This window comes from Pristiophorus japonicus, chromosome 5, assembly GCF_044704955.1.
Source record: "Pristiophorus japonicus isolate sPriJap1 chromosome 5, sPriJap1.hap1, whole genome shotgun sequence".
NCBI classification, from domain to species: domain Eukaryota; kingdom Metazoa; phylum Chordata; class Chondrichthyes; family Pristiophoridae; genus Pristiophorus; species Pristiophorus japonicus.
In genome coordinates this window covers 228,199,990-228,216,496 of record NC_091981.1, presented here as the reverse complement: position 1 = coordinate 228,216,496, position 16,507 = coordinate 228,199,990, and the positions used below count along the sequence as shown (strand labels likewise).

The 16,507-nt window shown below is 45.8% G+C and overlaps 1 protein-coding gene across 1 annotated transcript in view; it reads left to right on the top strand.

Annotated features, from left to right (window-relative positions):
• Window positions 1–16,507, top strand: part of LOC139264149 (alpha-2,8-sialyltransferase 8F-like) — an 86,352-nt gene that overhangs the window by 58,912 nt on the left and 10,933 nt on the right. The window contains exon 4 of the mRNA XM_070880235.1: window positions 12,785–12,929. Within this exon, the coding sequence (XP_070736336.1) occupies window positions 12,785–12,929 (145 nt within the window). The remainder of the gene's footprint in view (window positions 1–12,784; window positions 12,930–16,507) is intronic.

The following is a 16,507-nucleotide window of genomic DNA, read 5'->3' as shown; positions in this document are numbered from 1 at the left end:
TCCCGACCTTCCCCCCCCCCTCCCCGACCGACCTCCGCTCCCGACCGATCTCCTCTGCCCCCCCCCCCCCCGACCGATCTCCCCCCCCCCACCCCGAGCTGCGATACAGACCCCCCCGGACCCTGGACCCGACGCCACCTACCTGTCCATCCGGTAAGTCTAAGCTCGAAGTCTTGGGCCCGGCCAGGCCCGGCCCGTTCAGCCTCCCTCTCCGTTCTCTCTCTCTCTCTCTCTCCCTTCTGTCTCTCTTCCCCCCTTCTCTCCCCCCTTCCCCTCCCTCCCCCTCCCTCCCTTCTCTTCCCCCCTTCCCTCCCTCCCTTCTCTCACCTCCCCTCCCTCCTCCTACCTCTCCTCCCCCTCCCCTCCCTCCCTTCTCACACCCCCTCCCTTCTCACCCCCCTCCCTTCTCACCCCCTCCCCTCCCTCCCTTCTCACCCCCTCCCCTCCCTCCCTTCTCACCCCCTCCCCTCCCTCCCTTCTCACCCCCCTACCCCCTCTCCCCCGCTACACCCCCTCTCCCCCACTCCACCAGCTCTCCTCCCCCTCCTCCCCATCCTCCCCTCCTCCCCATCCTCCCCCTGCTGTCAGAAACACAGACACTGACAGACAGAGAGTGAGAGACACACACAGACAGACAGACAGAGAGATAGAGACACTGACAGAGACACACTGCGGGGTGGGGGGAGGGCATCCCAGCACGCTGTTGGAGGGCTCCCGGTGCTGCAGTCGGTAAGTGGAAAATGTTTTATTTATTGATTTAAAAAATATATATTTCTTATTAATTTTTTTTGATTGATTTATTGGTTGATTTATTGATGTTTTTATCATTTATTATTGATGATGGCTCTTTATTAGTAAAACTGAAGTGTTTAATGTTTGTAAACTTTCCTTTAAACCCCCCTCCCCCCATTCCATACGCCTGAATTGTAACCTCCGCCTCATTTTCTAAAGTGTCGACAAGGTTTTTTTGAGTGTACAAAAATCTTCACTTACTCCATTCTAAGTTAGTTTGGAGTAAGTTTTCACTGCCGAAACTTTGAAAACAGGCGTAAGTGGCCAGGCACGCCCCCTTTTGAAAAAGAAATTCTGTTCCAAAGTGAAACTGTTCTAACTGACTAGAACTGGAGCAAACTAAATGCCGAGAATTTGAATTTCTAAGATACTCCGTTCTACACCAGTTGCTCCAAAAAATCAGGAGCAACTGAGGCCGAAACTTTGGCCCATTGGGACCTAGACTCTGGATTTATTTGGGGGATGTGATGAAGTGCAAGAGACAACTGGTTTGATGCAAAAGAACTTCGACTTTGTTAAGGAGAAGAAAATACAATGTCAAACTTATAATCACTCAAGTAAAGAACAGTGCACCACACATTCAAAGGGGTTACTGTGAATAATACACGTCCCACCTCCCAATGCCGAACACTAGCCAGGTTAAACTCCAGGGCAAACAGGAACTATGCTTACCAATCCTTTACTGGTAGTTGGCGGTGGTTCGTGACTTCAGGGTTCGCTGGATTCTGAAGGTTCTGCTTGCCATACACCGAAAGTCGTAGAAGACTTCTTACTGCGCAATCTTAAGTTGGGTGGTGTCCGCTGATGCGGTAGGGTGCGTTTTGGATTTATGGGGTAAGTACCCATTTTCTTTCATTAGAAATAGGTTTCAAAGTCTCTTTAGGTAATGTTTTCACCTGTTGGTAGTCAGGCCTAGGTTGTAGAGTGGAAACTTTCGATTCTTAGTTTTTTTCCTTGCGGAGTTTTGTTTCAAAGCTGGTCAATCGGGGTGTTTTTGGTGGTACCACGTTGGCTGTGGCCGGTTGCTGCCGTGATGGTGATGTTCTTCCTTCCTTTTCGATTGCAGGACGTCGAGGCTGGAGAAGCTAGTTAAAACTGCTGCGGTGGTCTCTATTCCTTCTTGATGCTCTATGATGCTATGCTGCTGTGTGCATACCTTCTGCTAAGCGCCCCTAGAAATGTCTTCTGAAGCAAAGCATAAGCATACCCTTTGTAAAAGCAGTTATACCTTTGGAGCAGTTCTAATCTTCGCACCAAATCAGCCCTGAGTCTTTGTTTAATTTTTGGCAGGCTTGATATTTCTTTGTCATATTTTGTCAGGCTCATTAAATGTTAACCTGCCTGGGATATGTCGATCTTTTAAATCTGTTTCTTGATGGAAATATTAGCTTTGGTATTTGCAGTGTCTGTCTGTGCTTGGGTTTTTCATGCGGGCTGTATGCGCCATTGTTATTATGTATGTGCTGGAATGGTTTTCCAGATCGGGATGATGGCCAGCTATCTCTGGGTCAATCGTTGCTATGTTAATGTCTCCTGGGGGGAAGGGTTTTTGAGTATACACATTTCTCCAGACAATTTGCTTTAGTTTCAATACGCCAGACAGCTTCAATACTCAAAACTGGCTTCTTTGACGGATAGTTATCCTTTAGTTCTTTAGTCCTTCCTACACCCAATTGCCTTGTAAAATCCCAAATTCGATGAAAGTTTGTAGTTTCTTCCATATGCACTTTAGGATTTCAAATTTTCTGGTAGATAGTTCCAAATTAAATTTCCTTTCCAATGAGTCCAAACACGGGGGCGGGGGGGGAGGGGGGGGTTCCCACTAATTTTGCAACCCTTCACCTTCCAGGGTGGCAATGGGTCGACGCCTCCTAGCTCCAGGGCGACAGGGATCCTCCTCCTCCTGCTGCTCCTGCACCTCCTCCACCTCAGATGGTACTGCTGGCTTGACCTCCAGCGGCTGTCCCCTCATGATGACCAGGTTGTGCAGCATGCAGCAGAGCCTGGCGATTATGGAGACCCGTTGAGGAGAGTACTGCAAGGTGCCACCAGAGCGGTGCAGGCACCAGAACCTCTGCTTATGGATGCTTATGCACTGCTTGATGATGCACTTGGTGGCACAATGAGCATCATTGTATGCATGCTCTGGCGCTGTCCTCAGGTTCCGCAGTGGAGTGAGCAGCCAAGTTGACAAGGGATAGCCCTTGTCCCCAAGCAGCCAACCGCAATCTTGATTGGGGCCGGTCAAGATGGCGGGCACACTGGTCTGCTGCAGAATGAACGAATCATGGCTGCTGCCTCCCTTGCCCACTGCCTGTCTGCACGGTGCAGATGCCTTCTCCTGTGTGCCACCCTGCTTCAAACCAGGTGTACCAGGCGCGCCCTCCCAACACTCCTCCCATCCTCAGGGTGAACCCTACCAAGCAGGCCTCTGCAGCCCACAGGCCTCCACTGAAGAGTCAGACCTGAAAGTTGTACAAAAGTATGTGCAACCTGTGAGCAGAACTCAGCAGGTTTAATGGAGTCAAAACAATTAATAAAAATGATATGAAAAGCTAAATACTGCGGATGATGGAATCTGACATAAAAACACTAAAATTAATAAAACTATTTCCCTACCAAAGGGCACGGATTGCGGCAAAACTCCAGTGGTGTCGCGATCAAGCACCAATTTGGCACTGCCTGAAGAAGCCCTACCTTTTTTAGCTGAAAATCCCTGCCTTGGCCACTTTCCAGCGGCCCGCATCTGCTGCTGAGCTCAACGCTGGAAACTTACCTTTGCAGCCGCTTCACCCTGCCGTTTCCAGCAGAAGTGAGCGCCAGTCAAATCCCCCCCGAACTGAATAAGGCTCGGGAATGGAAAAGCACCCGACAGCGGCAGCCGCCCAGACCCCGAAGCAGCCTTCCCTTCAGGGATGGTGAATTTCGGCCCCCAAGTCTACAAGCAATTCATAAGTGAAAAGAAAGCCAAAATCGTAATCATATGAGAATAAACAAAATCCTAGTTCTACATATCTATGTATATAAGAATGGGGTACCTTACATACTGTTATAAAATGCCAGCTCATGACTGTAATTCCCATTTAGCCAGGACTACAACTCTAAGCAAGTCGCACACCCTTTTAATGTGTGGTTCTCTGAAGCCACATAGCCTGTGGATTTTAGTGAGCAACAGCAGCAGAACTTATGGCCGCGATTTTGCCAACCGTGGCGAGTCGGGGGCAGCCGGCATTGGTGGCGTTTGGGGAAGCCGCTCCTGGCTCCAGCCCGCCCTCTCACAACAATCATCCCCAGATTGGGCTAGTTGAGCCCGCCCTGTGAGGATCTCGGCAAATTAACAAGAAGTGGGTCTGATGACGTCATTTGATGACACGTCATCAGCTGGTTTCCTTAAAGGGAGCGTGGACAACTTTTTTTGACATTTGATCTGTCAGTGTTTTGCTGAATTGAGGTGCTACAAACACTGACGAACACTGCACAAAGGTGCAGGGCTGCACCCAGGCTCTCCCATGACTTATGCTTATGGAGAGAGTCACAGGACGCAGAGGGGTCCAGCCCACTTCCAATGGGCAGAAGAGACCTCCCCAGGACATCAATCCAGCCTGGTTGCACATTGCACAGGAGGGCACAACCAGGGATGTTGTCAGGAGGAACTGGCAGCAGTGGCGCAAACCTTTTAATGATCTCAGTAGATCACGAAACGTTACTGCAAAGCCACACTCAACCTTATCCTGCTGTGCCACTTATCACATCCCCATCATTCTGCCTTCCCTACCCAATTCTGCAAATCCTTACTCACACCAACTTACCTTGCACCTCCACCCATCCCTCTCACCCTATCTACATTATCACAACCCCATCTCACTAGCCACCCCTCACACTCACCCTCATCCTCGTGCAAACACACCAACTAACAACACACAAGGGTAACCACCTGTGTGTTTTTGCTAATGTTCATGTAAAGTTTCTGTTAATGTGTTGTCAAACATTGAAATTTTTATTTTCAACACTTTTTTTCTTGGAAAGATTTGTGTCCACCTTTGGAAGTGGCTTAGTGAGTTGTAGTGAATGGTCAGACATAAGGGTACCCCGCACAACAGTGAAGAGTGTGAAAGGAATGGCTTGGGCATTGCAAGGCTGCTTTATGGTGCTGGTGTGGGGTGGTGCCAACCTGGCACATCATGTGACAGGCACTTACCATTTTACGAAATTTTTAATGAGTTTGCCATCCTTCGGGTTTCACGCCAGGTAAGTGTGTCGGGTTCTCAGTGATTCTCCATTGCTTTGACTAGTTGACAACTTCAGAAGTGGTATAAAAGCGTGAAGTGAAGTAAATCTGGCCATGGTGAGTCCATCCCTGGCATCTCAGGTTGGGTGTTGATGCCCTGTGCCCTGTGCAGCATCAGGTGATTGCGGATAAGGTTGGTGTTGTTGTTGGTGTGTTTAGCGATTTTAGTGTTGGGGTTGATCATGGTGGGATTCTGAGGACCAAGGTGAGATTTTCTCAAGGGCACCGATGCTGTTGGAATAGATGGCAGCTGAATTGAGATAGAAGCACAGAAACATAGAAATTTATAGAAGGAGGCCATTTTGGCCCATCGTGTCCACACCGGCCGACAAAGAGCCGCATGGCCCTTGGTCAGCAGCACTGAAGGTTACATATAAACCTATGAACAATGACGGAAAGACGAAGAGCACCCAGCCCAACCAATCCATCTCACTACAACTGTGAGACCCCTTATACTGAAACATTCTACACTCCACCCCAACTGGAGCCATGTGATCTCCTGGGAAAGGCAAAAAAACAGATAATAATCCAGGCCAATTTAGGGAGAAAAAAAATCTGGGAAAATTGCTCTCCGACCCATCTAGGCAATCGAAACTAGTCCAGGAGATGGCCCTGGCCATATTCAATTCCCTGCAGTAATTACCATTATATCTGCGCCAGCCAACAAAAGTCATCCAGTCTAATCCCAATTACCAGCTCTAGGTCCGTAACCCTGCAGGTTACGACACTTTAAGTGCCCATCCAAGCCGCTCTTAAAAGTGGTGAGGGTTTCTGCATCCACCACTCTTCCAGGCAGCAAGTTCCAGATCCCAACAACCCTCTGTGTAAAAAAGCCCCCCCTCAAATCTCCTGTAAAACTTCTACCAACCACCTTAAATCTATGCCCCCTCATAATAGACCCCTCCACCAATGGAAATAGACCCTTACTATCCACTATGTCTAGGCCCCTCAATATTTTGTACACCTCGATGATGTCTCCTCTCAACCTCCTCTGTTCCAATGAGAACAAACCCAGTCTATCCAATCTGTCCTCATAGCTAACATTCTCAATTCCAGGCATCTTAGTAAATCTCCTCTGCACCCTCTCCAGTGTAATCATGTCCTTCCTATAATACGGCGACCAGAACTGCACGCAGTACGCCAGCCGTGGCCTAACCAAAGTATTATACAATTTAAATATAACCTCCCTGCTCTTATATTCTATGCCTCGGCCAATAAAGGCAAGCATTCCGTATGCCTTCTTAATCACCTTATCCACCTGGCCTGCTACTTTCAGGGATCTGTGGACAAGCACTCCAAGGTCCCTTTGTTCATCTACACTATTAAGTCGCCTACCATTTAATGTGTATAGCCTTTCCCTATTAGCCCTCCCAAAGTGCATCATTTCATACTTCTCTGAATTAAATTCCATTTGCCACTGCTCTGCCCACCTGACCAGTAGATTGATATCCTCCTGCAGCCCATGACTTTCCTCTTCATTATCAACCACACAGCCAATTTTAGTGTCGTCTGCAAACTTCTTAATCATACTCCCTATATTCAAATCTAAATCGTTGAAATACAACAAAAAAAACAAGGGACCCAATACAGAGCACTGCGGAACCACACTAGAAACATCCTTCCAATCACAAAAACATCCATCAACCATTACCCTTTGCTTCCTACCTCCAAGCCAATTTTGGATCCAACTTGCCACTTTGTCCTGGATCACATAGGCTTTAACCTTCGTGACCAGTCTACCATGTGGGACCTTATCAAAAGCTTTGCTAAAGTCCATATACACTACATCATACGCAATACCTTCATTGACCCTCATGGTTACCTCCTCAAAAATTTCAATCAGGTTAGTCAAACACGATCTTCCCTGAAAAAATCTGTGCTGGCTGTCCCGAATTAATCATTGCCTTTCCAAATGTAGATTTATCCTGTCTTTCAGCATTTAAAAAAATAATTTTCCCACCACTGAGGTTAGGCTGACAGGCCTGCAATTACTCGGTCTATCCCTTTCTCCCTTCTTAAACAAGGGTACTACATTAGCAATACTGCAATCCACCGGTACCATGCCCGAATCCAAAGAGGACTGGAAAATGATGGTCAAGGCCTCTGCTATTTCCTCTTTTACTTCGCTCAACAACCTGGGATGCATTTCATCCAGGCCTGGAGACTTATCTACTTTCAAAACTGCTAAACACCGAAATACTTCCTTTCTCACTTTATTTATTTTATCCAGAATATCACACTCCTCCTCGATAGCAGTATCTACATTGCCCTGTCCTTTGTGAAAACAGATGCAAAATATTCGTTAAGAACCATATCAACATCTTCCGCCTCCACACAAAGATTACCCTCATGGTCTTTAATAGGCCCTACCCTTTCTTTAGTTACCCTCTTACTCAATATATTAATGGAACATCTTAGGGTTTTCTTTAATTTTACTAGCCAAGAATTTCTCGTGCTCTCCGGAGTACAAACCGGACGGTCTGCAACTGGGCAGGACCGGAACCAATGTCCTCGGGGGAGTGTTTACTCGTACTGTTGGGGAGGAGTTAACCTAATATGACAGGGGGATGGGAACCAATGCAGGGAGACAGAGGGAAACAAAATGGAGACAGAAGCAAAAGACAGAAAGGAGATGAGTAAAAGTGGAGGGCAGAGAAACCCAAGGCAAAAAACAAAAAGGGCCAATGTACAGCAAAATTCTAAAGGGTCAAAGTGTAATAAAAAGGCAAGCCTGAAAGCTCGGTGCCTCAATGCGAGGAGTATTCAGAACCCAGGAGAGGGCTCTGAGCTAGTTAGAGTGTGTGAGAGTGCAGAGGAACAGGACCCCAAGAAAGAATGCAAAAGGCAGGAGGCAACAGAGCAGAGTAGCAGTGGGGTAAGTGTAAACCACAAGGTGATAGGAAGGGACAATATGTATGAATATAAAGGGGCTGCAGGAGGGGTCAAAACTAAAAATCATGGTTTAAAAACTAGTATTAAAACACTTTACCTAAACGCACGCAGCATTCGAAATAAAGTAAATGAGTTGACGGCACAAATCATTACAAATGGGTATGATTTGGTGGCCATTACAGAAACGTGGTTGCAGGGTGGCCAAGACTGGGAATTAAACATACAGAGGTATCTGACAATTCGGAAGGATAGACAAGAAGGGAAAGGAGGTGGGGTAGCTCTGTTAATAAAGGATGATATCAGGGCAGTTGTGAGAGATGATATTGGCTCGAATGAACAAAATGTTGAATCATTGTGGGTGGAGATTAGAGATAGCAAGGGGAAAAAGTCACTGGTGGGCGTAGTTTATAGGCCCCCAAATAATAGCTTCACGGTGGGGCGAACAATAATCAAGGGAATAATAGAGGCATGTGAAAAAGGAACGTCAGTAATCATGGGGGATTTTAACCTACATATCGATTGGACAAATCAAATCGCACGGGGTAGCCTGGAGGAGGAATTCATAGAATGCATATGGGATTGTTTCTTAGAACAGTATGTTACAGAACCTACAAGGGAGCAAGCTATCTTAGATCTGGTCCTGTGTAATGAGACAGAAATAATAAACGATCTCCTAGTAAAAGATCCTCTCGGAATGAGTGATCACAGTATGGTTGAATTTGTAATACAGATTGAGGGTGAGGAAGTAGTGTCTCAAATGAGCATACTATGTTTAAACAAAGGGGACTACAGTGGGATGAGGGCAGAGTTAGCTAAAGTAGACTGGGAACACAGACTAAACGGTGGCACAATTGAGGAACAGTGGAGGATGTTTAAGGAGCTCTTTCATATGGCTCAACAAAAATATATTCCAGTGAAAAAGAAGGGCGGTAAGAGAAGGGATAACCAGCCATGGATAACCAAGGAAATAAAGGAGAGTATCAAATTAAAAAACAATAAGTTGTAAGGTGGCCAAGGTTAGTGGGAAACAAAGATTAGTGGGAATGCGGGTTGTGTAGAGGACACAGAGAGGCTGCAAAGAGCTTTAGATAGGTTAAGCGAATGGGCTAAGGTTTGGCAGATTGAATACAATGTCGGAAAATGTGAGGTCATCCACCTTGGAAAAAAAAACAGTAAAAGGGAATATTATTTGAATGGGGAGAAATTACAACATGCTGTGGTGCAGTGGGACCTGGGGGTCCTTGTGCATGAATCCCAAAAAGTTAGTTTGCAGGTGCAGCAGGTAATCAGGAAGGTGAATGGAATGTTGGCCTTCATTGCGAGAGGGATGGAGTACAAAAGCAGGAGGTCCTGCAGCAACTGTTCAGGGTATTGGTGAGGCCGCACCTGGAGTACTGCATGCAGTTTTGGTCACCTTACTTAAGGAAGGATATACTAGCTTTGGAGGGGGTACAGAGACGATTCACTCGGCTGATTCCAGAGATGAGGGGGTTACCTTATGATGATAGATCGAGTAGACTGGGTCTTTACTCATTGGAGTTCAGAAGGATGAGGGGTGATCTTATAGAAACATTTAAAATAATGAAAGGGATAGACAAGATAGAGGCAGAGAGGTTGTTTTCACTGGTCGGGGAGACTAGAACTAGGGGGCACAGCCTTAAAATACGGGGGAGCCAATTTAAAACTGAGTTGAGAAGGAATTTCTTCTCCCAGAGGGTTGTGAATCTGTGGATTTCTCTGCCCAAGGAAGCAGTTGAGGCTAGCTCATTGAATGTATTCAAATCACAGATAGATAGATTTTTAACCAATAAGGGAATTAAGGGTTATGGGGAGCGGGCAGGTAAGTGGAGCTGAGTCCACGGCCAGATCAGCCATGATCTTTTTGAATGGCGAAGCAGGCTCGAGGGGCTTGATGGCCTACTCCTGTTCCTAATTCTTATGTTCTTATGTTCTCTCTCAGCATTCCTAATATCTTTTTTCATTTTGCTTCTTAACTTTCTAAATTCCTCTTAAGATTCTATAATATTTCGCCATTGGTGTATGACTTAAACGTCCTTTTTTTTTCCTTAATCCTACCCTGTAAGTCCGTTGACATCCAGGAGCTCTAGAATTATTATTCCCAATCTTTTTCTTTAAGGGCACATGTTTGGCCTCAGCCTTCTGGATCTCCTCCTTCAATGCCTCCCACTGTTCCGACACTGATTTACCCACGAGTAGCTGTTTCCAGTCCACTGTGGCCAAATCACTGCTTAATTTCGCAAAATTAGCTTTTCCCCAATTCTGGACTTTTATTCCATTCCTATCCTTGTCATTATCCATAACCAACTTGAATCATGGTCACTGGCACCCAAGTGCACTCCCACTACATTGACTATATCCTGGAGTTCAGCCTCTGTCTTTGTATTCACTGAGTCATACGAAAGCATGGGGCTTACGCTTAACATCCGTAAGACAAATTTCCTCCACCAGCTTGTCACTGCCACACAGCACTGCTCTCCAGTCATCTAGATCCACGGGGCGGCCCTGGACAACGTGGACCATTTCCCACATCTCGGGAGCCTCTTATCAACAAAGGCGGACATTGATGTGGAGATTCAGCACCGCCTCCAGTGCGCCAATGCAGCATTCGGCCTTCTGAAGAAAAGAGTGTTTGAAGCACAGGCACCTCAAATCTACCAGAAACTCATGGTCTACAGGGCTGTAGTAATACCCGCCCTCCTGTACGGATCTGAGACATGGACGATGTATAGAAGGCACCTCACGTCGCTGGAGATATATCACCAACGATGTCTCCGCAAGATCCTGCAAATCCCTGGGAGAACAGGCACACCAACATCAGTGTCCTCAACCAGGCAAACATCCCCAGTATTGATGCACTGGCCACACTCGATCAGCTTCGCTGGGCAGGCCACAGAGTACACGTGCCAGATACAAGACTCCCAAAGCAAATGCTTTATGTGGAGTTCCTTCATGGTAAACGAGCCAAAGGAGGACACCCTCAAAGCCTCCCTGGTAAAGTGCGACATCACCACTGATACCTGGGAGACCCTGGCCGCAGACCGCCCGAGGTGGAAAAAGTGCATCCGGGAGGGCGTTGAGCTCTTCGAGTCTCAACGCAAAGAGCATGAAGAGGCCAAGCGCAGGCAGTGGAAGGAGCGCACGGCAAACCACCCTACCGACCCCCTCCCCCGACGAATGTCTGTCCCACCTGTAACAGGGTCTGTGGCTCTCGTATCGGACTGTTCAGCCATCCAAGAACTCACTTTGGGAATGGAAGCAAGTCTTCCTCGATTCTGAGGGACTGCCTATGATGATGATGCTCTCCCACTATAATGCTGATGCTCTCTCCCTTCAACCTGCCCAGCTTCATTCCCCAAAACTAAATCCAAGACCGTGTTGGGCTTGTTACATACTGATGAAAAAAGTTCTCTTGAATGCATTTCAAGAATTCCGCACCCTCGAAACCCTTCACACTACATTTGTCCCAATAAATATTTGGATAGTTAAAATCCCCTACTATTACTACCCTATGGTTTCTGGACTTAACAGCAATTTGCCTACATATTTGCTCCTTTATCTCCCTCCCACTGTTTGGGAGGTCTATAATACACAGTGTTTGGGGGGTCTATAATACCAGCAGTGTGATCGCCCCTTTTTTATTTTTCATTTCGACTCATATGGCCCCATTTGTTGATCCCTCTAACATATCTTCCCTGCTCATTGCTGTAATAGTTTCTTTAATCACTGCAAACTGTTCCAAATTGCATACAGCTCAAAAATGTCTTCCAAATCCTGAAGGCTTCAGCTTCTGAGATTGGAAAGTGAACCGTGAAAGTGACAGTGGGGCCGCCTCCAAACCCGCACTCGCAGGGTAGGGAAGATTCCGGCCTGTGTCCAACCAGCGCCTTTGAGTGGAGCCATAGTAAGCATCAGAAGCCAGGCTATAGTCTGGAGACTATCCATGACCAATGTCACAGGAGATGTGTTATTTCTAAAATAACGTTCCAGGAATCTAAAGACCAATCAATTAGATCAGATCAAAGATGGTGCATTGAAAAGCATTACTTTGCTTCATGTGATTTTGTAAAAGTGAATGACTTTGGAAATTAAACTCCAGTGTGTTTTTCCTCATGATTAACTGTTCAGTTCTGCCATTGTCTGAGCAGTTCTACTGCCAACAGCTTTATCTTCGACAGTAGGTTATATTAAAGTCCCTATTTAGTTCTAGGAACATTACAAAGGAACCATATTGGCAAGAGAAGACAGGTGCATCAGATATGGGTTGTAAAATTTAACTACTGCATTCCTGCTTGTATAATAAAGAAAGAAGAAAGATTTGCATTTATATAGTGCGTTTCACAACTCAGGATGTCCCAAAGCACTTTACAGTCAATTAAGTACTTTTTGAAGTGGAGTAACTGTTGTAATGTATGAAATGTGGCAGCCAATGTGTGCACAGCAAGCTCCCACAAATAGCAATGTGATAATGGCCAAATAATCTATTTTTTAGTGATGTTGGTTGAGGGATAAATATTGGCCAGGACACCAGGTGTAACTCCCCTACTCTTCTTCAAGTAGTGCCAAGGGATCTTTTACATCCACCTGAGAGGGCAGACAGAGCCTCAGTTTAACGTCTCATCCAAAAGATGGCACCTCCAACAGTGCAGCACTCCACTCGGAGTGTCAGCCTAGACTTTTGACCTCAAGTCTCGCATAGAAATTGAACTCAAAACCTGCTGACTCATAGGTGAGAGTGCTCCCAACTGAGCCACAGCTGACACTCAATGACACACAAAATGGTTTATCTTTCAGGTCAGAGTTGGAGAAATGTTGTAATGCAACTCAAAATTTTGTTGTTACACAAGTTAATACGCCACTGGGAACAAATCTGAGCTTTGATGCAGAACCTAAAAGAGTAATGAGGATTACAGAAGATATTCTTAAACTGATTCCTAAGGTAAGCTGTGATTTGTGCTCAGGTATAAATATAAGAATGAGTCAAATTTCAGCAACAGAAAAAATGTTCTAACAGAAATTCATATTTTCACTAAAAATATTGATTCAAATATTTTCACGTAGCGGTGTATTACCCATGCTATTTTCTTTTAGGATTAAAATACAGTACAGGGGGTCTCTTCAACTGTTAGTGCCAAACGCACCTAAGAGAGCAGTACGGAGAATGGAAGAATGCTTGCACCAGTGTGAGTGTATTGCACAAAGTCCCAAATTCCCAGAATCAATGCAGGAAGATGATTAAGAACATAAGAACATAAGAAATAGGAGCAGGAGTAGGCCATTGGGCCCCTCAAACCTGCTCTGCCATTTGACAAGCTCATGGCTGATCTGATCTTACCCTCAACTCCACTTTCCTGCCTGTTCCCTACAATCCTTGATTCCACGATAGTTCAAGAATCTCTCTATCTCAGCCTTGAATGTATTCAATGACTCAGCTTCCACAGCTCTCTGGGGTAGAGAATTCCAAAGATTCATGACCCTCTGAGAGAAGAAATTCCTCCTTATCTCTGTCTTAAATGGTCGACCCCTTGTTCTGAAACTATGCCCCTTAGTGCTAGATTCCTCCATGAGTGGAAATATCCTCTCAGCATCTACCCTGTCAAGCTCCCTCAGAATTTTATGTGTTTCAATAAGATCACCTCTCATTCTTCAAAACTCCAATGAATACAATGAACCTTTCCTCATAAGATAACCCCTTCATCCCAGGAATCAACCTAGTGAACCTTCTCTGAACTGCCTCCAATGCAAGTATATTGCTCCTTAAATAAGGAGACCAAAGCTGTATGTAGTACTTAATGTGTGGTCTCACCAATGCCCTGTACAGTTGTAGCAAGACTTCCCTATGTTTGTACTCCATCCCCCTTGCAATAAAGGCCAACATTGCATTGTGGGTGCAGTCTATGGCACCCTGTACTATGGGGAAGCCCGCTATCCTGGCAAATCACATGTACACTCGTGCTGCTTCTCTTTGGTCATGAGGAAGAAAATGTGGTCCCTTCACCTTCTGCAGAGAGCATCTGTGACCTCGCGAATGCAACAATGGACAGCGAACTGCGATATGTTAGACATGTTGCCTGTTGCATACTGGAAGGATCTGCTGGCATAGAAATTGAGGGCAATGGTGACCTTGACTGCCACTGAAAGAGTCGTGCTCACCCTGGTCTGAGGCTCAAGATCTGGTTGCAGGAGGTAGAACAGCTCTGTGACCACATCCTTGGTGAAGGGAAGCCTTCTAAGACACTGTTCCTCAGTGAAATTGATGTAGGAGAACTGCTGCCGGAATACCCTGGGAGGATAAAGTCTCCTGTTGAGAGCTCTGTTGGTCCTTCTCCCTTTTACAATCATTCTCTTTACCTCTGCTGCCTCCGATGTTGATGCTAGAGGGAGAGGTCCAGTGCTAGTACAGCCCCCATTAACATATGGAAATGTTGCACTTTTGAATCTCACCTAAATTAAAGTGATTAATTTTCTGAAATCGCTCAAAACACCTGTTTACCTATGTGAAACTGACATGGCAGCATTCTTTGCCGAGTAAAAATAAACCGGATGTTGATGCCTTTAATTACCGGTCCTCCAACGGCCATATATATATCCAAAGGGATCAAGAGGTATGGAGAGAAAGCAGGAAAGGGGTACTGAGGTGAATGATCAGCCATGATCTTATTGAATGGTGGTGCAGGCTCGAAGGGCCGAATGGCCTAATCCTGCACCTATTTTCTATGTTTCTATCTCCTCTACCTGCCATTGCTAACGGCAGGTGCTGAGGCAGGGGACAAGAGTGAAGTTCTGATCCAAGGCGCCAATTGGCGCACCGCCTGACATCACGATAACCGGGGTGCTAGGAACTGAGGCGCTAAGTCTTCGTGCTAGTGCAAAAGCAACAGGGAATTTCATGGGCATTCAATTCACCCATTTGCGCCCCATTATTGCCCGTGGAGGCATTAATAGGAGGAGCAAAGGAGGCCCATTTCTCTCCCAATATCTCTAAGTCATGCAGAAAAATAAAAGCAATTACCCTGTTTTTCACCTACAAATTGTGAAGGAAAGCACAAGATGTTTTTAGGCCTCTAGTCACGCATACTGTCCTGGATGTTTCATTATGGCATGACAAGTGTTATTGTGAACAAGACCCCCAGAAATGAAGTATTTCATTTCTTCAAGATGGCCAATCAGTTTATCATTAATCATCTTGGGCCCAGTGTCCATTTCCTTGTTTCAAGACTATCTTGGCTATCTTGTTTTACAATGTCAACAGGTACGAAACATACATCTCACAAGCATAGTCAGCTAAATTGCGCCATGATACATTAAACCCCAAAGCACAATGACAACAACAACAACTTGTATTTATATAGCACCTTTACCATAATGAAAGGTCCCAAGGCGCTTCACAGGAGTATTATGACATAAGAAATTTGGCACCGAGCCGCATAAATAGAAATTAGCGCAGGTGACCAAAAGGGTCAAAGAGGTATGTTTTAAGGAGCGTCTTCAAGGAGGAACGAAAGATAGAGAGGCAGAAAGATTTAGGCAGGGACTTCCAGAGCTTGGGGTCTAGGCAACAGAAGGCACGGCTACAAATAGTTGAGCGATTATAATCAGGGATGCTCACGAGGACAGAATTAGAGTAGCGCAGACATCTCGAGGGGTTGTGGGGCTGGAGGAGATTACAGGGATAGGGAAGGGTGAGGCCATGGAGGGATTTGAAAATAAGGATGAGAATTTTGAAATCGAGGCATTGCTTAACCGGAAGCCAATGTAGGTCAGCGAGCACAGGACTGGATGGGTGTGCGGGACTTGGTGCAAGTTAGGACACAGGCAGCCAAGTTTTGGATCACTTCTAGTTTACATAGGGTAGAATATGGGAAGCCAGCCAAGAGTGCATTGAAATAGCCAAGTCCAGAGGTAACAAAGGCATGGATAAGGGCTTCAGCAGCGGAGACAGGCAATATTATAGAGGTGGCCAGTGGAGATACTGGAATAGATAAAAATTGATAAAGAGGAGTTACTAGAAAGGCTGTCTGTATTTAAAGTTGTAAGTCACCAGGACAGATGGAATTCACCTTAGGATGCTGAGGGAAGTTAAGGAGGAAATCGCGGAGGCACTGGCCATAGTCTTCCAATTCTCCTTAGATACGGAGGTGGGGGATTGGAGAATTGCAAATCTCAAAAAGGGTGTAAGGATAAACCCAGTAACTACAGGCCAGTCAGTTTAACCTCAGTAGTGGAGAAGCTTTGAGAAACGATAATCAGGGACAAAGTTAACAGTCACTTTGAGAAGTGTGGATTAATTAAGGTAGCCAGCATGGATTTGTTAAAAACATGTTTAACTAACTTGCTCAAGTTTTTTGATGAGTAAACAAAGAGGGTTGATGAGGGCAATGTGACTGACATGGTGTACATGGACTTCCAAAAGGAGTTTGATAAAGTGCCACATAATAGGCTTGCCAGCAAGTTCAAGCCCATGGAATAAAAGGGAGAGTGGTAGCACGAAAACAAAATTGACTAAGTGACAGGAAA